Below are 24,021 nucleotides of genomic sequence, written 5' to 3'. Positions count from 1 at the left end.
CCAATATAGCTAGGGATATTTATAACGTGTGTAGTTTCAATGAACGTCATTAGCTTGTGAAAGCCAAGCAGTTACTTTGCACTGTTTTGTATTTCTTTGGTACTCAAAACATTGACAGTTTAGTACCTTGTTTAGTCCAGGCTGTATTTACAATGACAAATAGCAGCATATTATTATTTAGAGAATAAATTTGTAGTGAATGAAAATTTATAGATTTCAAAGTGTTTCTTTTCTTTCTTTTTAATCTCTCTAGCAGGTTCAAAAACAAAGGCTGCAAGTTTACACTGCACTGTGCATTGTATGTTCATGCTCTACTGATAACTCAGTGCAACCCCACCTCCCCTCAATTCAGCGTCATAAAAAAAGCTTCACCCCAGTTCCCAGACACCCAGCTGACAGAGGGACTTACCAATAGCCTGAGCAAGGGCTATTACAACTTCCTGGCATGTTGTGACTTCGGTGACCCCACACACAATTCTCTGGACTCCATCCACCCATACTTTGAGCTCCATGGTTCACCAGATCATCCAAGAGCCATGAATGCAAGTCAGTCAAGTCATACTTGCAGCTATACCAGAGATAATGCAGCAGACTTCTCTCAGCAGCTAGAAGAGAGAAAAAATCCTGGTGTTTATAGTGAGGCATTACCAATGTAAAAAGTTGAACAAATTCACCTTAACATCTACTAAGCTGAAGAGGCAACACAGCCTCCTTTCTTTAAAAATAATAACAGGAATCAAACATCCCATGCTTTAGCAATGTCTACCCGTTCTGTTGACATAGCAGAAGTTTCATTACAGTTTATTTCCTAAAATATTAAAAGTTATTACAAAAAGAACACCAAGAGAAATAGCATTAAATAAACAACTCTGGACTAAACTCATAACAGTTTCCACTAACAGGCACCCCCTCTTCCTTTATATATTGCCTGGATGTCTCAAGGGACTGGTTATAGATGCTTTCAGTGTTTGTTCAGTAATTCCTAGCAGGTGGTAGCATAGCAAAACAAGGGGGAAACATTTTTAATTACAGCCATCCGTGAGAATCCAACCTTGCTCTCCATAAAGAAGCAGCTGAAGGCTCCTAGTCCCAACATACCTGTGCATTTAGTACTTATGCTGGAAAACCCAGAAAGGAAAGCAAGCAGACGTTTGCTTGTCTCTTTCTCTAAAACAGAGAGATGCATCAGGGAAGGTGGTGTAGTGGTGGTTTAACCCCTGCCAACACAGCGCTGGTTCTGCAAGGAAACACTTCAGCTAATGTGCTGACGTTTTTCCATAGGCACTCCAATGATGCTAAACCAAAAGTCAAGCCCTACCATCTAGTCTAGTCAGTTCTCACTTTCGAACATGGTTCTACTGCCTTTGCTGAAATAACACCACTCCTACCAGCTAATATGGTATACTAGCTTCCAATTTCATTTTAAAAAAGAAAATACCCCAAGTTTGTAAATGGGAAAAAAAAAAAAAAAAAAAAACCAACGACAAACCAACCAACCAACCAGTCGGGGGTTGCTTTTTTCTGAAACAAAGAAATCCCTTGAATCCAAAAGTCTCTTTCTGGCATTTGAGTGCAGAAAAACTTTGAAGCACAGAAATAAAGTTAGAGACCTAGGGAGCTAGATTAGGATTTAGTAATCAGCCATTTGCCCTCTGCTGTCTTGTTACCAACAGTCAAGCTGCTCAATGTTTATCTATTAACTTCTAGATTAATTACTGATCTGAACTCTAGGGGTTTTGCTATGAGTTCAGCTTTTCCAGGGGCTGCTTTTCTTCTGCATAAACACATCAGCTGGCATCATGGCTCACAAAAGTTAATTTCTAACCGGAACTGCTGAGATGCTGAATTTCAAAAATTTCAAAGTAAAAACTCCCAAAAGAATTTTTGTTTTAAAAATATAAAACGTCCCCTTAAAACTGAAACAAAAACCCAGCCACCAATAACGATGATTTTTCTTGAAAAACAAAACCTAATGAGATAGCTAGGTTATTTAAGCAGATAGAGGAAAAATAAACCATGATAACACGATAAAAGAAGCTCATGTATTCAGGTAATCCAATATGGATAAAGTGATAACACTAAAGACAATATTTTTGAAGAATTAAGTACCAGGAAAATGGATAACACAGGAACAGAGTAAAAGAAATCTAAAAGTTATTTAGAGGAGATTAGTAAAGACAAGCAGGGTAGGGTTACACGAGAAACATGGAATCTGATGATGCTGATGGATTTAACAGAACTGCATGTGGAGGCAGAAATGGTGCAGGAAAAACTAAGCAAATACTTGGTACAGTTCATGTTTACAGTCTAATCAGAGCTGCCTTCTCCTGGTAAACACCTCTTTCTGCATCAAAAAAGATGTACTAGTGCAGCCCTCAAGATAGAGTGGAAGCCGATTTCCCTTCTACAACCAAATACTTCATTCAGCAGCTGATAAAAATCGACACGTGATCCAGAAGACACACTGATCTCCACCTGGCAAGCTGTGGCAGTCAGCAGCAACACACCTCAAAGCCTGCTAGAGCCACAGGGGTCACACCACAGTCAGAGGACAAGCTTTAGTGGAGAACCACTAGGCAAGTCTTTTGTAAAGTCAGCCCGGCACATACACACCAAAATCCCTGTCCAAAAGTACCTGCTTAGAAAACAAAAGAAACATGAGTAAGTCCAAATGTATAAGTAAAACCAGATTTCAAATATACTTGTATAATTAATCAACAAAGAAGTGATAACTTTAAAGAATAGCCATGTATACAGAAAGAGAGTCTTTTGAGACGTGAGTAAGCACCTGAAAACCCAAAGAGATCAAGGAGTTTTATAATAAACATCTTCCCACGTGAAGTTACATACTTCAAAGAAAACTACTACCTGCACATGTATTAACAGTGTACAAATACAGGAACACTTTACTCAGGTAACACTGTTTTAACGTACCAATAAACTAAGCAGAAGAAAGTCTTTTACTAGCCTGTAATATAACAGTGACTGAGAAAACACCTAACAGGCCCCACCAGTGACCTCCATTGTTTATTCCTGGACCAGCTGTCCTCACAAATAAACAGACCTCACATTCCAAGCCCAGCCATAAGGAACTTTATTAATTAACTTAATATCTTGCTGAGAGTTGAACAGTTCAGATTTACTGGCACAAAACAAGCCATCTCTCCATGTGACAACACACACGTCAGCAAAGAATCCGACAGCTCTAATTGTTTTTCTGTCTGTCAACATTCAAAGTATTATCTCAATTTAGCAAGCCAGCAAGTGCATTTTCCCCCCCCAGTCAGCACACAATGTACAGTCTTACGTTCCGTGCAGATCAGTTTTGGTCATCTGTTTTCCTATTGTCCATCTTAGGAAAAAAAAAAAACCAATGCCAAAACACTAAATAAAAATACTAAAGAGAGTCATTATTTAATAAAGAAATATTTGCTGACACTTCCAATTTTGAAAACAACATTCACCAAAGCAGCGGGTGATCTGAACAAAGTGTCTTTAAAACGGTCCGAGCTCAAGGGAAATATTTCCATTCATTTCTTACAGGGCAAATAGTTTTAATAGACTGAATAGTGATAGCGAACCAATAAAAGCAGCCTGTGGTATGTGCTTCCGTCAGACCAATACGCAGGGCTGAATTAAAGGACTGTGTGCCTGCCCCACAAGTGCTAATGGGATTCTTTGAGGCACCTGTCACTAAAACCAGAACACACACAGACATGAGAAGTGTAAGATCTATGTGGTGAAATTACTGTGTCTCATTATATTTCTAAACAAAGCTAATTGGTAATAAGAAAAAAAAAAATCTAGGATTGGTTTGGTTTCTAGGATTGTGCAGTAGTTTACAGAGAGGTCTGAAAACCAGAAAACCTTTTGGCTGTATCTCTATCTCTGCTTCCCAATTATAACTCTATAAAACCTTTTTGTTAGCATTTGGTTTTCCTTCATGTGTATTCAGTTCTTTATTTGCTGACAGTTAACTCATGTCCCATTAATAGTTTCTTTGCCTTTCCACTGAGGGCCATTCTGACAGTCCCAAATACATTTTTCAACCTCAAGTTTGTGTCCAGAGTGTACATTGTGTTTTTGCAATAGAGAAGGCAAAATAACCCTTACCTGCAATACCATACAAATTTCTCTCTGAAGCCAATGGAAAGGGTTGGGGGGAAAGAAGCTCACCTGAGGTTTCACAGTCCCGTAAATTCAAAACTAGTTCACCTTATGCATTACCTTCTTATTTTAGCAACAACTGGGAACAGGAATGCAAAGCTAATTTATTGAGGAAAGGCACACAAGCCAAAGCATGCCTCTGATCACAGCTTCCCCCCTAGTTGTTCAGTGATCAGCTCCATAGTGACAGGTATTTCTGATTGGAACCAAGCATTGGAAATCCGGTATCCCCCAGCTGCTTCCTCTCCCCAACTCTCTCCCATGTGCTTTTTGTTCTCCCCTACCTTGCCTGAAGCCTCCTCAATTACATTGTTTGCCACGCATTGACCAAATTTTCCCTAAATTCTGCTTTTATCCTAATTGGCTGATGATATTTTGCTCTTTCAGATATTTGTTCAGTTAAGTGTAAAGAAAAATCCAGCATATATACACACACATCTATGCTACTATTTGGCTACCTCTTCACAGCTTCTTTACAAACTACAAAAAGGCTGCAACTTCACAGAAGACCAGCAGAACTGACGGTGTGAAGGGCTTTTCTTGTATTTAAGAAAAAGAGATATTCCAAGCAGATGCTTGCAAAACCTATCTATCCTTGACATAAGTGTTAAGTCATGAGAAACCCTTAGAGCTAAAATTAAGATGTTGATTTCACCTCATTGCTAATCTTTAGAAGGTTCACAGCATCTGAAAGCAGCATGCACCTCAAATCGGGGCTAAAATCCTGCTGCAGCTGAAGCCAACTGGAGAATTTTGACCAACCACTTCAGTAACTTCCTGTTTCCCCCAACAAATAATCAGCATGTTGGTTAGTATACTTAAAAGTGAGCACACTTTTATGCAGAGTTAGCTATAACCAAACATCCTCTCGAGATTGGCACTTTCCCTTTATTTCTCATTCATTCTCTGTGCGCTATGGCCAATTTGCGCTCCACGCCTTTCCCTGTTATGACACCAGATAGGGCTCCGAACAAAAAGGCACCTTGTTCCACCCAGGTTGGAAGCTGTTAGTAAGAACAGTTAGTTAGTGCAAGCCAGGCTTGACTGAAAAAAGAAAAAAACAAACCAAACCAAAACTAAGTACAAATAAGCCAGTTCGGCTACCCAGAAAGAGCTCACAAACCACCCCGAAGAGTGTGACAGTACCCCCTGTGAACAGGGAGACATTTGGCACATCCTCCCCACCATAAGAATCCTGGTGTAGAGCAAAGCAACATTTTCCAGATGAAGATGATTGCAAATACAGAATTGGCTCCTGGAACCAAGCTAACTAGTATTTACCTCCTCCCTTAGACTGATGAAGGAGAAATATCCTACAAGATATACTGCTTCCTATCAATAAATGGGCAAAAACCCTTCATGGTAGGTTCAAGTCAAGCTATCAAGTGAAACTCTTCTGCACACAAAATTTTACTAGAAAGGAACAGGTTATGGTTTTGAAATCAGTATACAACTTTCTGTGAAAAGAAAGTGTTTACACAGAGGTAGCATCCAAATTTTTTAGTGGGACTAAGCAATTTCCTCTTGTGGAGTGTTACTCTTTTGCTATTCCAGAAGAGCACTCAGAGATAATAAGCACTGCTTAAAACAAACAAACCACAGGTCCCACAACCATGAAGATGACAGCGTTGAGAACGAGCTTGAGAGAGAGTTTGAGCACCAAGGAATTCTCCTCACATGAGACTGGCCCAAAGACGGTCTAACACATGTCTGTGGGAAACAGGCCAAAATCCAGACGCCGCAAGTGATATCCAAGACACATGCAAACTATACACACACACTACCTGTGAGAGGACAGAACAGCACAGATATGCAAGTTTATACAAACTCTGCACTACACGAGGTTGTTTCTAGCAGCAATGGCTGCTAGAGATTTTGCCTCCAGATAACCTAGAATTCCCCAGAAGTCCCAGTTTCCCAGACAAATGACTAGCTGACTTGCATCCAAGAACCCTCAGCTATCTAGTCCAGGAGCTGTTGCTTGCTTTGCAGTTTCTTCTTGTGCAATGCAGCTAACAATATGGTGGGGAAAAAAATGAGGAAAAGAAACATTGTTTTGAAGCAGAGGATGCTACAATAGATATTTTCCCTAATTACAGAACATCCCCCACCTCTCCTTGAGCTACAATCTTTACAGCACAGAAAAATCAAATTGGAAGTCTCTCTTCTCTTTGTATTGGCAGAACTGGTCAGAAAGAATTATTAATTTGTTTTCTTTTGGGGGTGGGGGAGTGATAAGAGGAGGTAAAGAATCCATCCACACTTTTGTCATAAATTTTATTAATGGCAACAATCAAGTGAGTTAATAGTTAAAATAATTCTTCCACATTGAAAATTATACTTTTATCTTCAGTATTTTAATTCTCAGTCTGATCTCTGACTTCAGGAAGTGTGTTTGTCTTGAGGGCATCTTCTTCCCTCACAATGTTTTAATCTCTACCCTTGCATGTCTTGATTTTTCATTGTCTGCTGTTCTAAGCCCTCTTTATCCAATACGTAATTTGTTTCCTTTTCGGACACACAGAAACAAGTGACTGCTATCTCAGAGGTCTCAGCACAACCTGTCTCTTCCTCCCCCCCCCCCCTTTTTTTTTTCCTCCCTAGCCAACAAAAGAGACAGAAGCTGAATCCAAGTCTTTGCTGTCCCTAGTGACCTTTAACAAGCAAGCTGAAGGCCACACCTGTATACCAGGATCATCCCCAAATTCATTAGCAAGGCATCAGTGCTCTTCCTCCACTGTCATCAATTAGCTTCATTAAGCTGGCTCATGATTACAGGTAACAAACTGAAGAAGCCCAAGATACTATTTAGCAATGATTTTACTGCAGCACAAAACAGGACTCACCAGCTAGGGAGCTGCAGTACAGGAGATGAGGTAGCTAGAAAGCTTCATGATCACAGATTGTGTCTAAAATTCACATGCCTTCATAGAAAACAAAGTTCCAACCCTCTCTCAAGAATACAAATTGATGGCTGGAGTGTCAATTCTTTCAGAACCCATCACTGCCTGAAACACCTTGTATCTTGACTCACAATTTTGAAGCCACAAGGCTTGGCCCAACTGTGTTCCATAACATTTTCAAATCACCACAAAACATTTGAAAGAAAAACAAACCAGCAGGTGAGCTAATGAAACAGATGGCTTATTAAAGTTTCTTTTTATTTGGTCACTGTTAAGAACTTAACCTTGCATTTTTAACAGTAAGTTTCACACTCTCACACTTGAATTAATTCAACAGGAACAACAACTCTGAAATTAATACTCTCCTTTCCCCAAGATTAGATATAAAAAGCATCTGAACACCTCACAGACTTGAAGTACAAAAACCCAAGGGCATTTTGGAGATGGTGATAGCACTCAAGTGAGAGTCCCAAGGATCTTTGCTTCCAATAACTAGATTTCAGTCAGACAATTTCAAAGCAGCAGTTTAAAACTTAAGAGCATTATATTTAGGATATGTACCAGCAAATCAAAACAATATCTGATGCAGCGCTTAATTTCAGCTCTTGAGATAGGATTTATTTTGATACAAGTCTAAATCCAGTTCAAGCAGGCTTAATCACTAAATCCCAACCTTGAGTCTGTTTCAGGATTAGGACTGAAGTATCATCTGCAGGTGGTTTTACACAAAGCACTCTTTTTCCTCGCTCTGTATTCCAGCTACTAACAAGTTTATCAATATGAAACATCACAATCCTACTAGAGAGGCAGGACTAAACAGACCCATCCCAGAAAGCCTCACTGCTTCACCACTGTTCTAGCAAGGGTTGGATAGATGGTAGCAGCACAGCAGAGGTTAAGACAGTTAGCAGCTAGGATGCATTTTATTCAGTGGCAGATGACCACTTTTCATCTTCCAGATATGTTAGGAAAGGAGACTGCACTGCATATAAATTCTGTGACAAACAGCTCCAAAAAGTCATATGCATTAAACAAACATCTCGTGATTGATCATCTCAAGTCAACAGGCATACATTTTTACTACACTGTAATGTCTTCCAAAGCCCTGTAAGTATTTGTTCTTCATTAGTATCAAACACATAGAGCATTTGGAAAAAAATAGCAACCACAACTTTATTAACAACAGCAACATTAAGGGAAGTCATATTTATACATCTCTAATATGGTCTAAATACTGTGTGGGAGTGAAAGAAAACAAAACAAAGAGCAGAGGAATAAGCAAGCTATTTCATTGTAGGAGAAATATTTAAATGAAAGCTACAATACACACAGCTTGCTTCAAAGTTGCCTTACACTTCTAGATGCCCTAGCTTCAAAGGAGAGAAAATAGGTCATTCTCTCAGCTGGTTTCAAGGAAGACACAGCCCCACCCATTCAACATTTCCCTCTCCCCTTACAGATTGTCTGCAAACACTTAGAGCCAGTTGAAGGACTGATTGAAGACATTTGTGTGCAATTGCCGATATTTACACTAATGGCAATGAGGTCATCTGCTCTGTTTTGGCAAGAACTGGCTTAACTCTTGGTTTTGTAGAGCTGAATCTGTTCTTTACACTTCAGTCAAGCCCACATGCAATATTTGCCCTGCTTTGTCACTTGACTACAGCCACAGCTGTCAAAGTGAGGTGTTCCTTGGACTCCAAATGCGAACTGAGGGCAAACTTCATAAAGCTCAGAAAAACATACAAAAACCTTATTATACTTCCCATTTTTCAATATATAGACCAAACCACAGCACCCTCTTCCTCTACATTTTTGGGAAAGTTGCATGCAAATAAGCCCATTTCTCCACTTCCATGCTTGCACTGGAAGATTCAGGAAATAAAAAGATCTTACAATTTAAATTATTTAAATTTGAATTAGCTGAAGTTTTAAAAGTCAATTAGGTATATGTTTTAAAGCCATGGTACTATGTGACTACTGAAAAGAACTCTAACTAAATGCAATTCCTGAAACAGAAATAAGGTGAGGCACTTTCAACATAACGGTTGTAAAAAACTTATAATCTCAAAACTTTATTCAGAGAGCAGCTACATTATTCAATAAACATTATCTAAGAAAATTCAAGTCACTCTCCTGGCAATCTAGAAGAGTCTGCAGGACAGAACAGAACATATTTCTACAAGGAGTCTTTAAACAGTTAAAGCAAGTAAGAAAAACAAGTGGGGGAGAATCCATCCCTTTCTAAAATTTACACTTGGCTATGCTTACTTCCATGTTTCCCCAGGCACAAAAGAACTTCTTTGCTTCTTCTATGCTGTTCAGGGGACTCAGCTGGATCATTGAAGTGCCTCCCCTCTTTAGACAACTGTGAGCTTGGGTAATTTTATTTATTAGAGCAAAATCTGAGGTGATCATAATGCACAGCAATAGCTTGTGGACTAAAATACTCTAATTGCATTACTTAATTTCCATAGTCCCGCTTTCAGTGCTGTGGTGGTGCTACAGCCAGCTCCAAGCTAAGACTACACTGCTTTGGCCAACTGGCCACACTGCCTCAAAATGGATGTGGAACTGCAATACCACTTCAGGAGGTGAGTATACTTAGGTATCTCTATTCAACTAATAATTTTAGGAGAACTGTTACAAACTTCATACTTTCTAAACTACTAATTCTCTTAAGTTTGGCTAAAACTCACCTAAGAGGTCCAAAACTCACTGGGAGGGGCATGAAGCATAGAGATGAGTAACATCACTATAAACACGCTTCCCCTTGGGAAGCAGTCTTACAAAGATCACGTATGGCATTCATAGATTGACCCAGCAAAGAGCTCTTCAGGAAAAACAGGATTCTATGCCAAAAAATTGACAGCAAGTAAACAAAGGTCACAGTCTGCAATACCAATGGAAAATGGATGTTAGGTCAAATTCAATATAGCAAGAAAAAAAGTTTTTCATTTTCCTGTTCCTATCTTCTTTCTCTGTTGCAACAATTTTTAAGCCAGCACCACTTTCCACTTACCGATTCCCCTCCATGTTTTCAGACACCGTCTACATTTTGTACCTTCCGAGATATGGCCTTTCATTGCTGACCATGCAGTTACAGGCTTTCAGCTCAAGTCTTAATGACTACATCTTCCTCCTCACTGCACCCTCAGCAATCCCATCTTGTCCATTTGCCCAGAATGATGATGTCAGGACAGTTTTCTGGAGTCAGCAGACTTGCCAAAAGCAGAGTGTGCAAAAAAGCCCTCCCCTTTCTCTAGCACATGATATGTGATCTACTTCTTTTCATTCAGGAAGTCCTGCCACACTCATCTCCACCCTTACTTCTCATATATTTTTCCAAGTGAACAGTACCACTTGATGGTTCATTTGTGAAAGTCACCTCAGACACATGCATAGAAGAGAAACTCCACTGAGTTGCTGGTTAAATCTCCTCATTATCCTCCTCCAAATTCTCCCTCCCTACTTCTGTACAGGGCCTACCAAAACACAATGGACAAACGGGTGGCATGTTGTGACTCTACCACTTTTCATGCTAATTGATCTTATGCTACTCATCTCCATGTGCCCTACACACCTTGGGCAGAGCATACCTTCCTTTCAGGGCCTTTTAGGGAGACCAAGCCAAACAGTGATCTGCTTAAAGAGCTCCTGGAAAGCATCCAGAAGATTGGTGACTTAATTGAGCCTTTGGGGAGTACTCTTGTTCCTCCAGAAGGAATTTTAACATCATTCCTGCTGTCATGGTGGATTTTTACCATATGTCTCTGAACTTAATTATAAGATGTCTGGGATGCCAGGCACTGGTACTGAGGAACATAGAGTCCATCTCAGGTGCTCAGTAATGCTGTGTGAAGAGCTCAGGTGCTCATGTACTCTCTGGGCTACCATCATACTGCTTATGAAGTACAAAGTCCAGCTTGCATTTCTTTCTTGAAGCAGAAAAAAAAAATCAGAGATCCAATTAGGACATTTTTAGTTTCCACTGCTCCTTCTTACCAAACTTAAAAAAAGAAGTATCCATTTCTGTGGACTCCTCCTCTCCACAGAAACACAGAGGACAGACTGTGTCATCTGGAGAGCCATTAGCTGCAGTGAATGAGTTAACAAACAGGGTTAAGGATTTAGAACTTTGCAACAGATCTTCACAAAAAGAGCCTGGCCAGTTTTCTTTTAAATGAGAAGTGGTTGCTGGGATTTCTAATCTTTATTGATATGCAGCTATGGAAGTGTACAATACCAGGTAACACTAGGCGGCCAGAATGGCTTATTAAGCACAATTACCTAGCAAGGAATCTAAATCCTGGAAAGAACTCAAGGGGGAGTGCCCACAAAGTTTCTGCTAACTGTAAGCTAGTGAGCAAATAAAAACCTAAAATTATCCAAAATATAAAGCATTAACGAGTCCAGACATCCAAAACATGACATTTAAAGTAAAAAAACAATTATGTAAGTATAAGATATCGGAAAAGAGAATTAAAGTCTTTTTTTTTTTAATGAGCAAATTGAAAGCCACATTAAACATCAATGTCCAAATTGCCCATGTGCTTCTAAGCATCTTTATCAAAGAGAAGGTATCCATTCCTCTAAAGAAGGTATTAGGCATTAGCAATCTCGGGGAACAGTTCAACATTCTGTGTGGTTTGGACATCTTTAGCACAGTTGTACATCAAGTTTTCTTGGTTTTCTGTGCAAAATAGAGTACAATAGAGTTTTACATCATATGCATGTAATGCAAGCCAGCTTGGGGAAAAAAAAACCCAACCAAACAAACCACAACCAAAACCACCACCACCCCCCACCCCATCCCCCCCTCCCCCAAAAAAACCCAGAACCGTGCAAGTCCTTGGGACATCTGTGTTACTGAAGAAGTGACAATAAAGGCCTATAGTTTCAAGAGCAACTAATTTAAAATTATTCACATAGCACATGTTTCTATGTGTTTCATATGTTCAAGCGGCCTTAATTTCCAGAAAGTGCCGAGGCCTCAGGCTCTGCAACTTCAATCACTTCAAGCACCTCAAATGGAGTGGCCCAAAACAGATGTACTCCAGTGACTCAAAATTTTGATCTCATTTGCCAAGATCCCCATCCTCTGGGGTTTTTTTTCCTTAAGGTTTTCACTGCATGTTTTCATTCTAAGGGCAAACAATCTTTGTGTTAATTATTTTATGAGTGAACTTCAAGTTTTCCAAGGAACCCCTGGCAATTTAGTCACCTAAAGAACCCTCCTCCTCCTGCTTTCTTCTCTCCTCCTCATCTCAGTTACAGAAACAGCTTCTAGTGTCACCATCCTTCCTCACAAAATGATTGCACTGTAACAAAGTCCAACATGCAAACAACAGGATTCTGAAACCAACATTGATTTAAGTCTTCATGATCTTCTCCTTCTTCCTTTCTTCTGCTGTGGAAACAATGCGGCCATTGGCATTGACAGAGCTGAGCAACCTCCACAAGAGCAGAACAAGGCAATATAATAATTGAAAGCATATCCTGCAGCTTGACAGATGTACAGACAACACATGCAATTGTTATGATCAACTTATACTAAAGTCTATTGTATACTATATGGGGAATATATTAGGATGGTTACAATAATTTAACGGTTATCTGCTAGAAACCAAGTATGGCAAATTAGGCATTGTAACAGAATTTGCAATGGCACTTTACATTTTATGATTCTGCTTCTCAATATTCATTCAAAACCAGGAGAACTGGTTTGCTCAAGCCTTTATCATTTGAGTGAAATGTTCTTGCATAAGTAGTAAGTTGTGCACATAAAGGTACTCCATGTTGAAGTCCCTTGAAGGGTATTACTACTCAGAAACAGCCATGTTCTGTAGAGATGCAGTTGCACATCTCTGAAAAAGAGGCACTGGAAGAGGCAGGATTGCAAAGCAGCAGCCTTCCACTGGGAATGGGAAGATCCCAGACTGTCCCTGAGCCCCTAGAAGAGAGTTTCAGCTCCACTGTCTACAAGCTAGTGTGACTGTTCATTCAACTCCTGCTCAGATTTTGGCTACACACAGCTCACGCTAAGGCCTGATGTATGCTGGGAGCAGCACCATTAGGTCAAAGCAAGGGCAACACGTAGGCAGGACACAGTGACCAGAAAGAGCTAAAGGTCATTATGCAGTCATTATCATCTGCAGCTTGCTGTCTCCTGCAGCCATAATCCATGCATACTGCTTGTCTGGTAGTTTCTTCAGAATCTGCTAACTTGTGGAAACAGTATAGACCAAACTTCCAAGCTGGAAGGTATAAATGCGTCAGGTCACCCAAAAAGCTTCTGAAGCAGATCCAACAGCAGCTGGACTGCTGAGGCTTTCGTGCTTCCTGGTGTGGTACATGGGACGTCTGCACCATGACGGAGGAGAACGGAGGAGCACTCTCACCTCCAGCTAGGTAACTATTTTGCTCATAGGTGCATGAGTTACAAGTTATGAGTTGCAAGTGATGAATTTGAGAACTTGTGAGTTAGAAACCTCACAAGTTAAGTGATGAACTAGTGAATTCACGTGTTAGACTAGTCTGTGCAAAGGGGATTGAGCCCTTGTTTATCATGTTTGTTTTCTTTCCTAATGAGATCACAAAATAAAGCTTAATTTACAGAGTTATGTTGTCCTATAGATTTGAGGGATTCAAATGGACCATGACAGCTACATACAGATAAGAGAAAAACAAGGTCTTCGCAATGTTCCATACAAAGTTTTGGTTTCCTCTTTTTGCTTTTAGAAGCTATATAGTTCAGCAACATTTTGAAAAGAAAGGATTAAACTTGCTCTCAATAGAAGAAATCCAGTCCCCTGACCTAAAGATCACATTAAGGTCACTTTAAGTGTGTTTTCACCACAACCTGAATTTGAGTGCAATTCCTTCCTTGACATACTGACCAGCCTAAACTTTGACCTGGAACAGCTACTATCATTGCCTGAGAATTCATCTGTGTGCATGCAACCAGCATAGGCAATGGTAGATAGTAGTAGTTTGGATTTCTCTGTAAAATGAAATCACGTTGCACCTGGATTGCAAAAAGAAAAAGTACAATCAAAACTTCCAGCTCTTATTTTCATGCTTGGAGAGGAAGCAGTTTGCTTTCACTGCAATATCTGCATCCTTTGTAGGTGGCCAAATCTGTTGTCCTCCCAAGGGAATAAAGAAAAATTCTATGCATGGAAACTTACGAGTTTCCAACCCTCTATGTGGGAGTAGTCTGCAGAAGAGAAACCCTTTAATTAAAAATGACTTTGGAGCTTAAGTCCTGCTTGTTCAACTATTTGCAGTCCTTCCACTTACAAAAGCTCACTGGGATCCTAGATATAAGAAGCTGAAACATTTAGGCTGAACTAACCAAACTTGAGAGCTTTTAATATTGGTAATACATTTTCTTGCTTTAGTAGTGCTTTAATCTAGGTGTATCCATAGATAGAGTATAATACCACCAAGCTATTTCTGAAATCTTTGCTTTCACAAAGGTAAGGCACATTCAACTACAGCACAAAGCTATACTCATACAATCTCATGCCTTTTACTGGACAAATAAAAAGCTAGAGAATGGTATCACTTCATCTGAATTCCACTGCTAGGGCTGGGGTCATACTGTTTCCATGTGCAAACACCATGTGGTATATCCTGCACTTTGCTGACAAGAAGCAATCTAATACTAGACTTCTGAATCCTAAACAAACAATATTGTAATCCACTGTCAGCTGCACAATAACTGCTGTGCTCTGTCAAAACATACTTTTAAGGATAAACATGCCAAGAAAACCTGCAGGAAAAAAGATCAGATACTAGCCCTGCCTGAGTTCTAATGCTTTCTTCCACATGCCATCACTCCTCAAATATTACACTTGCAGAAATGCAAAAGCAGATGGGGGTATGAGTTCTTACCTTCACATCAAAACAAATACACCGCTGTCTGAGCACTTTGAAGAGTATTATTTAGAGTAGCAGTGTCAGAACAGATATCTGAGAAGCATGGTTTCAAGCTTGAAACCAAACTCCAGTTGATAGCACTTTAACTTCCAGAGCAGACAGGAAAGCTTTAGAAAGCAGTATTTAAGACAGCAATGAATGACATTGACTGGAAGCGACTCTGTAGGGTTACATTCTCTGGTACCAAGACAGACCAAGAGGAAAACTTCCTTACAGGCATACTAGACATTGCTACATTCTTTCCTGGCTCCACGAATGAATTTCATAAAACCTGCAGCACCAGAGCTCCCTACCCTGTGCAGCAAAAGGACAGCCACCGACTGTCAGTGTGCCCAAAAGCCGCCCCCCCGACCCCCAAGGCAGATGCACCTGCAAACGCATCTCTCATGTTCAAGCTCTTCAGTCAGGCTGGGTGAGGATGGGGAACATTCACAGCTCAAAGTCCTTCTCAGGAATTTTAGTACCTAATTCTGTCCTTTGGGTTTGAATACTAGACCCAGGGACAAGGAGGAGAGTACGTGAGTAGCTCAGAGCATCTACCCCTGAAGCAGGAGAGCAGGGTTCTAGCCTTTTTTTTTGCTTGAAGGGCCTCAAACCCCATCTTTTACTTTCAGATAAGTATTACAGTAGATGACGGCATGTATCCTTCCTCCTATTGTCATGAAGCCAAAAAAAACCCCCCAATGTACATGAGACTGTGGAAAAAGCAAGAGGGATTTTAGCTTTACAAATCTGGTAATTAAAGGCATTCTTATGGTATGGAACAATTTTCAGTTCTTAATACTGCTTACAGAGTTTGGATTAAAAAAAATCCTTTCATAGAAATTTGTACACAGTCCCGGCAGCAAAGATGAGAACTCAAGCAGCTCACACTGTAGGTTTCCCAAGGCACAGAGAGAAAAGTATGCATCAGGGTCTCCAGTACAGTACCACCAGGTGAACATTAGATTAACTTTCAGAGGGTGAAACACAAAAGCCATCTCTCAAACACTCTAAAAGATCAACAGTGACTAAGAACAGGACTAGATGTATAACCCTGTATCAGCTATTCAATAACAGGAAAAAAAGGAAAGTTAAGCTTTTAATAAAAAAAAAACAAAACCCAAACCCCACAATCATTTAGTATTCTGAAAGCATTAACCCAAGGGACGAAAGAAAGCCTGAAGACAGACACACCTTCATACTAAACAATAAACTGAAAATGTAATTCACTGAAAATCTTTTAGATTTTCAGTATTTTAATATACCACAGGGACAGCAAATTTTGAAGAAAGAACACTGCAGAACAACAGTGTTTCAGCTTCATTTTAGGACATGCTTTGGACAAGTGCTGGATCATCTAGTCCAGTCTAAGAAGTTCTCTCCATCCTAAATTGCTCTATGATTCTTATCACCTGTCAACATATAAGGGCAGGTTAATACAAACACATGCATATTAATCAGGAAGTTAAACAGTCAGTGTTTAGCTTACCTGAAGCAACTTTTAAGTCATGGATCAAGTAAGACTGACTGTTCTAATTAATCAGCACCACAAACTGTTATTAAGTTCTGATTTCAGCATCCAAGGAGCAGTCAGAACAGTTAAACCTTCCATCCTGTTATGCTAATGGATAAAGACTAGGATTTCTTGCTTCCCACACTTCTCCTTGTGATGTTGCAAGATCAGAGGAAACGTAGAGTCCAGTACAATATAATTGGTAGATAATGTTCAGGCTCCAATCTCTTTTTTTTTTTTTTTTTTTTTTTTTTTAAACTTGTTTGCAGAGGTCAAGTTGCCCTTCAAGTACTTCATGAAACAGGATTTCGCCTTGAAGCTCAACCCTAGTTATCTAATCTATAGTCAGTTTTAACCTTGAAGTTGTCTCTGTCAGACAGAAGTGCCACAGATGTTGCCTTGGCCCGAACACTGTGGTAGAGAGCACTGGTTTTCTCAAACGGAAGGAATCTACCACAGAACAAAGTTATTTCCACACTCACTGGAAGACAACAGATTCCCCCTAAAACTTTTGAAATAGTCAGGCATGAAGAAATTTTTGTTAAACAGAGCTTATGAGATATGCACAAAACTTTCTTAACCTACTTATGTCCTGCGGCATTAGCACCAGCTCATTGCAAGAACATGTGGAAAGAGACTAAAATTGCACCAGTGAAGGTGTAGACTGAGCTAGATCCTTAAAATTGGCCTACAGCAATACTTGTGTAGAGACTACAGGAAATCTCTTGCAGAGGTCAACCTACAGTCTTAATATTTAGCCAGCACTGGCACTCAAATACCCCCAAACCTCACACTCCAAATCCCCTGCATGACTCCTGAGAGAACATAAAAATCAGCTAACAGACCATAATGAGTAATTACACACAGGTATTTACTCATTGCAGCAAGAGAAAGCTGAAGAAAATGCAAAACTGTAAGACATAATGTAAAGCCTAATTAAAAATAGGAAACCTTAATTCAATTCAAATCCAGTTTAGCACAAATCACTGCCAATGGAGCTTATAGTCTAAACTGTCAAACAGGCACAACCTTCCTCTCACTTAATGGAGGAATCAGTCCAAGTAGGGCAAACATCAGATGTCAGCAAGCACAGAGTACAGGATAAAGTATTGAGACACACAAGTTCCGTTAAATTGTGAACATAATGAAAACCAACCAGAACTGCTAAGGAAACACTGCAATGCTCAAATCTTCCTAGCTTAAAAACTAGAGAATTCAGCATCAGAAACACTTGCCCAAGCTTACCAAGACATATACACAGCTCAACCCCCAGTCTACCTCTGTGTTTTTAGAAACACTCTTTAAGAGGAACTATTACTACTTTACTCCCCTTTAAAAAAAAACAAAACACTAAACATACCATCTTGTATATTCCTAAAAGCTTTCAAGTGAGTGGATACCACATCCATTTGACTAATAAGCACTTTTTCTCAATGTTCCTAAGTTTCTGTGCAAACTTAGCAGGTAAAGCACTACTGGTATACCTAGGAAAAGGTTATGCTATTATAATGTCTGCACATGTCTTTATACCCATTTATACCATTTTTATACCCCTGCAAAGGGGTCTACTGCAGCTCGAGAACATGTTTTACCAATGCTATGCATATCTCAGAACTGAGGTAAGGAAAAAAAAAAAAAAAAAAACCAACCACGATGGATTCAGTTTAGAACCTCTAACAGAATATACTTTACATGTCACAGTAAAAAGATAATCTAAACCACTTGTGATAGACTATGACATACAGGTCTTTTTCCATGTTATTTTAAAACCTCTATTTCTCTTTACCTGTAAAGAACTTCCATAACATGTTATTGGCACTGAGATAGCAAAGAGAAGTTGGTGATTTAAGTAATTCTGTAGGTACTTTTGACACATCTCCCAGGAAAGTAAAGGCATTTGAGATTCTACTATAAAACTGCATTACCACCTATATTTTCTAGATAAAGTTCTCTTCCAGTTCAGCCATAGCTTTTGCATCAACTGCACGTAGGGTAAGACTTATATAGCCACTATGGAATTGAAAGTGGAAAGTTTAATAATATGTTACTTGCAGAAATCTATATTTTCTCCTCAGACCACACAAGCTGTGAGACAGAAACTACTGCTACTTAAAAGTTATTTTTCTCAGGGTTCCCTGCATTCACGTTTAAGTTTCATATTTTATACAGCTATGCTTCAGTGAAGAAAATATGAGGTTCTTTAGCTATGAAGACAGCAAAGATTCACTCCCCACCCCTTACCCCCCCCAAAAAACCCAACCCTCTAAAGAAACTCTTTAAGGGTATATTGAAGAGATTGAACTAGAGACTGTCAACTACACAATACGCTGCTGATGTCTTTATCCTTTATTTTCTTCTAATAAAATCACTGTACTTTTTACTACAAGGTTAGTCTTTCAGATACAAAATAAACAAGGAAAGGCAATTTCTCTTCCTCACCAAATTAAGTAGATTTCAACACCAAGATGTGAAAGAGTCTTAAATCTTACCAAAAAGCCTTCATTATACATATTCAACAGAAGCTAGGTTATCAGTACTACTTCAAGTATTTTTGTTTAGTCATTACTCTGTTGAGAGGTGTCTTAAGATATTTTGTTTGGAAGTTAAGAGAGTACTAACTCCCCCAGGACCCCAGCATGCTAGGGTGGGAGAACAGAGCATTCCAACCAGCATCCAAAGAGCTCTGAAGATCAGGGATAGCATGGAGATTCAAAATGGATATTAGGAAAAACTTTCCTGGGAGGGTAGGGCAGCCCTGGAACAGGCTAGCCAGGCTGGTTGCAAAAACTTCTACCTCTGTAGGTTTTCAAGACATGGACAGACCAAATCCACAGCTGACTTTATTCTGTGTTGGTGATGGTTATGGTTCTGTTTAAGTAGGGTGTTGGACTACATGACCTCCCAAGGACCCTTCAAACCAATACTTTGTATGATTATGTGAAAAAGGTAAGAAAAGTACCTCTAGGGGAGAGGGGATTACGTAGCTTGTATGTTCTGAATAGTAGGCAAAGGTTTATGGCTTTATCTGACAAGGACTCCCACATTATGCTGTTTTTCAGAATCAATAAATAAATCACACAAACCCATCCAAAAATCTCTGATAACACTATGTTTGGCAAAGATGCTTCTCACGTGGCTGAAATGACCCTGTTAACATGCACATAAAGCATGTAAAGATACTCAACAGATTTGCAAAGGCATTTTTGTCACACCTGAGTTTGAGATTCTGTACTACCATGTACATTTATTTGTAACTCCAGCTTGCACTGTCTACATATACACAAAATCAGGAGCTGAGCTAGAGCACATACAAGCATATTGGCCAGCAAATCGTAGTGATGAATGCATCGCTAATGTATGGCATGGCAGAACGTAGCCTACATATGCTTTAGACATGGACTGCCAGAGTGCTTTCAGCAACAGAGAAGTACGAGCAGTGCTTCATCTTTAATATGGCTCACATACTGAAGTCAAGAAAATCATACGGGTTTACTGAGAGAGTGAGTAGAGAAGTAAGCTGACACCACAAGTCAACAAGAAGTATACTTTAATGTATCTCATGGTTCTCACATTCACTTGCATGCCATTCCTTTTATTCCAAAGAAAGGAATGGAGAGTGCAGTTGTGTGGAAGGCAGAAGATGCACAGGCCACACGTGCTGCACACAGTTTTTACAGCTAGCTGGGAAACAAGCTACTGCCACACCATTGCCTACCTCCAAAACTGAACAACTCCCATTTTTCCAAGACATCCAATCTGAAAAAATCATCATCATCACTGGTTACACTGAAATGCCAAGGCCATATTAATCGCTACATTAAATTTCTTGAATAAAGCCTTTGTTTCTATATTTAGAAGTCTGGCAAGCTTCTCCCACCTATTTTAGATTGTACTTGGAAATACTTAAAAATGGTAAATAAGCTTCATCCTTACAGGGCCCTCAGTAGAACAACATGTTTCAGCTTCCTGACTGTGCATCTACTTCAGATGCAAGTCTTCTGATGTTTATATAATTATTTGACCAGAGCCAACCAACAAAACAATTTGTTTGTGCTACAGGAAGAGCATTAATGGAATTTTCTCTTGAATTACTATTATAGCTGTCTAAGCCTCTCAAAATCAAGTGCATTTCTGAAGTCTTACATTTCTAAACCAAGTTAAAAACTTACGGAAGAGCACTATTTCCAGACAAAAACGCTTGAACCTTATTTAGAAGTGTGCTCACCACTGATCCATTAAACAAAAATACAATGCAATGAGTTCTGGCAACCTAACACTTTGCTTCCCTTCCTTCCTAATAATCCAGCTTGATGGGAAAGCCTGGGAATGAAACAAATAGCTGAAAAAAAGGGGGGGGGAGGGGATGTGGTGGTGGTAAAATGCCTTAATTTTTAATTTTTCTATTTTGAAAAGGACTTTGCTGCTAAACTGAAAAAGACCACTCAAAATAATAATTCATCACCCAGCACGAAGAGACACATAGAACCACAGAATACTTGTTTTTAGAAGCAATCTGGAATCTTAACCTTCTGGTTTTGTTTGAAAGCACATGGGCCTTCAGTCGTTTTTTTGTGACAAAACAAAGCCTTGCTATATGAAATTTAAAGGGGTGCTTTGTCCAAAACGTACTAATCCTGTTACAGGTGACAAGTGTCAGGCTTGGCCAGCTCTGTGACAAGCAGTGTGGTTCTACAGCTTCCTGGAGAAGCTGTAAGACTTCAATTAGAAGTCTACTCAGAGCTAGGAAAGGTTATACAAAAGAAATCTGAAATTACTTTTAAGAGTAAAAAGCTAGACTTAAAGAATGAAGACAGGCATCCATGTTTCTCTTCCTATTTAGTGATGAATGAGCTGAATATTAACTCAAAGGTATTTGTGAGATTTCTGGAGATTTGACAAATGAGATAGACTTTAAATTTGACTCCATTTAGGTGCTATTTTTTCTTCCTCACTTCAAGATATCAATTACTACAGCAGGTTTCCTTAATAACTAAAACTCAAAAGGTAAACTTTTAATTTCTTTAAAGCCTAGAAATTCTCATTTTTAAACATTGCAAAACTATCCTTTGCAGGAAGCAGTCTACAGAATTGCCAAACCTTCATGGAAAAAAGAAACAAGATTGTATCAGAATGACATGCCTCAAAAAGCAGTTTCTTTCCTGCCAGAGAGAGAAATTACTAATGTGCATTGCAATTAGTGCAAAAATCAATACTACCTTTGCAGTTGCAGGCTGGGAAAACCAAATTTTTAGTTACTGCTATGCAAATATCAAGTCAAAAAACTCGGAGCTGTTGTTAGAAGTTGGGTACTATGCACATATTTTTTCCTCTCAACTGTTTAATGACTATGTATCATTAAACACCCATCCAGTGAGGTCTTCTACATCTTGCTACTACAAATAGTAGAATATTGAAGAATTCTCTAGTGATCAATAAATTAATAAAAACCAAACTACGACCTCAAAAAGGTCAGTCAGGCTAGCTTTAAATTTTGAGTCCACAGGAAACACATGATCCCATTCTTTTCACTGCTCTACAGAAAAAGCCTAGCTAGCAAGTGCAGCAGTGAGAGGATGCAAACCTTGCCAAAGCTCAATGAATTAATGAACAAAAGTATGAAACGGTTTGCCTGCAACACCAAGGGCTTGGATGCGGCGACCCATGTCCCAAGTAGTAAAGAACTACTCAAACATTTTTGAAGCAGAACAGCTAGGCTTTCGTGTCTCTTCACGCAAGTGGCATTTCTACACACCACCCTCCCCGTCATTTATTATCAATAGTTCTGTCCTTGTTTCCAGACGTACTGTCTCCACTTACATTCCATTTTCAGCTTGCCCTCAGCTGGCAAGAAAATGATGAATCCCAATTCTGAAAAACTACTGGCAGAATTACTATTTTTTTTAAACACAAGACCAGTATATTTCCTCAGAAACATAGTCATAGTATTCAACTTTAAATGCATTTCAGAAACTTGAAGTACAGTTGCTACAGATATATCCAGATCTAAATGATTTGTTTACAAGATCTGAGTTTTATGCAAGGACAAATTCATATAGGACAATAAGAAGGGGAAGGAACATCAAAAAGCTACATGTAATAAAAATGTGAACAAGTGAGGAAAAGAAAAGAAACAGATGCACGCATCATGGTATCGTCAACTTCAGCTATGTTATCCCACCAGTCTGAATAAGTGCAAGGTCATTAAAGAGCTGCAACACAGATAGCAAGGGAACAAGAGGCACATTGTGCAGCGTCCAACTCATAGTGGGGAATGGAGAGACAGAAGAGATGAAAAGCATTTCTTGTAATCCAAAGAATGCAGCAAAATTCAAGGATCCCAGTGATAACATTGTCGAAGCAAGCTCGGGTTTTTTTCTGTATTGACTCAAAGACAGTATGAGAAAGGTATATACACAGTAAGATGAAAAGTGCAAGCAAAGCAGTGAAAATGCAAGAGGCAACATGTTTCCTTTGAGATTATTTCTCACCTCAACCAGAACTTCCTGGCCTGTCAGAAAAACTCTGCCTGAACCAGAGGTCCTTTTAGAGAGCACCTGGGAACTTGTCCCATCTCTTCATTCCTTTCAGTAAATACCAGCAGCAAAGATTTGGGGGCTGAGGTGGGTGGAAATCACAGCAAGATCGATCAATGAGGTATTTTCTGATTCATGACCCACAGCATTCAGATAAAAAAGAAAATCCACTCAGCTTACATGGCAGAAATATGGTTCTGGAAGGCAGCACACTGAGGTTTTTGAGTCCAGCCAGTAGCAGAAGTATCTCTTGGCTCAGGAGGGTTAGAGACATCTACTTCATACACAACACTGGCCACAAAACACTCTAGCAGTTACTCGCAGCTGGAGGACACAAATGAAGTCTCAATGCTCAAACACCAACAAAATCTGGGTTTGTTGCTTATTAAGCTTCCCAGAGAATGTAATATCTCCCCTTCTGTGTTTGGAAACCACATAAAGTGGTAACCAGCTAGAAAACTTTTGTAGGTCATTCAAATGGAAAGGAAAAGGCAGCTCAGGAAAGCAGTACTATACACTATGCTCCCGATCCAGCAAGAAATTATTACTAAAAAAAAAATGTAGCGTGCTACTGGTGAAAGCCTCCAAAGTGTCTCTCAAAACACAAGTTTTTGTCACCTGTATTTTAAGATTTTGTGCAAGTTAAATCAATTTAGAGACCTACACTTAACTTTAAAGAAAAAATAAGTCTATAATTATCAAACAGGTCAATTTTTGTCCACTTTCCATATTTAAAGTTGTAGAAGAAAAAGTTTCTCAAAGAAAGTCACTCCTCTGTTGAAATCAACTGGAGACATGACTAAAATTCTGATTTATCAATTGAAAAAGTTTCATGAGGTGTAGGGGTCCTGGACCACCTACTATTCACAAAGAACCTTGTCCTGAACTACTGCTTTCCTAAGCTGTAAAGACAATTTCAGAGAATCTACAACACCTGAAGACTGTAAGGAGAGGCATACTGGGCCAAGACCAAATGTCA

General features: G+C 39.4%; 1 protein-coding gene across 4 annotated transcripts in view; it reads right to left on the bottom strand.

The window, feature by feature from the left end:
* The window catches only part of RASSF8 (Ras association domain family member 8), a 90,707-nt gene that overhangs the window by 21,927 nt on the left and 44,759 nt on the right, over window positions 1-24,021 (bottom strand). For all 4 annotated transcript variants that reach the window (XM_075051486.1, XM_075051483.1, XM_075051485.1 and 1 more), the window contains one exon: window positions 410-605. In XM_075051486.1, coding sequence (XP_074907587.1) covers window positions 410-512 — 103 coding nt within the window. In that variant the 5' untranslated portion in view covers window positions 513-605. The remainder of the gene's footprint in view (window positions 1-409; window positions 606-24,021) is intronic.

Source organism: Buteo buteo, chromosome 19 (assembly GCF_964188355.1).
Source record: "Buteo buteo chromosome 19, bButBut1.hap1.1, whole genome shotgun sequence".
Lineage (NCBI taxonomy): Eukaryota > Metazoa > Chordata > Aves > Accipitriformes > Accipitridae > Buteo > Buteo buteo.
The sequence above is the reverse complement of the archived record's forward strand: the minus strand, read 5'-3'. Positions and strand labels throughout refer to the sequence as shown.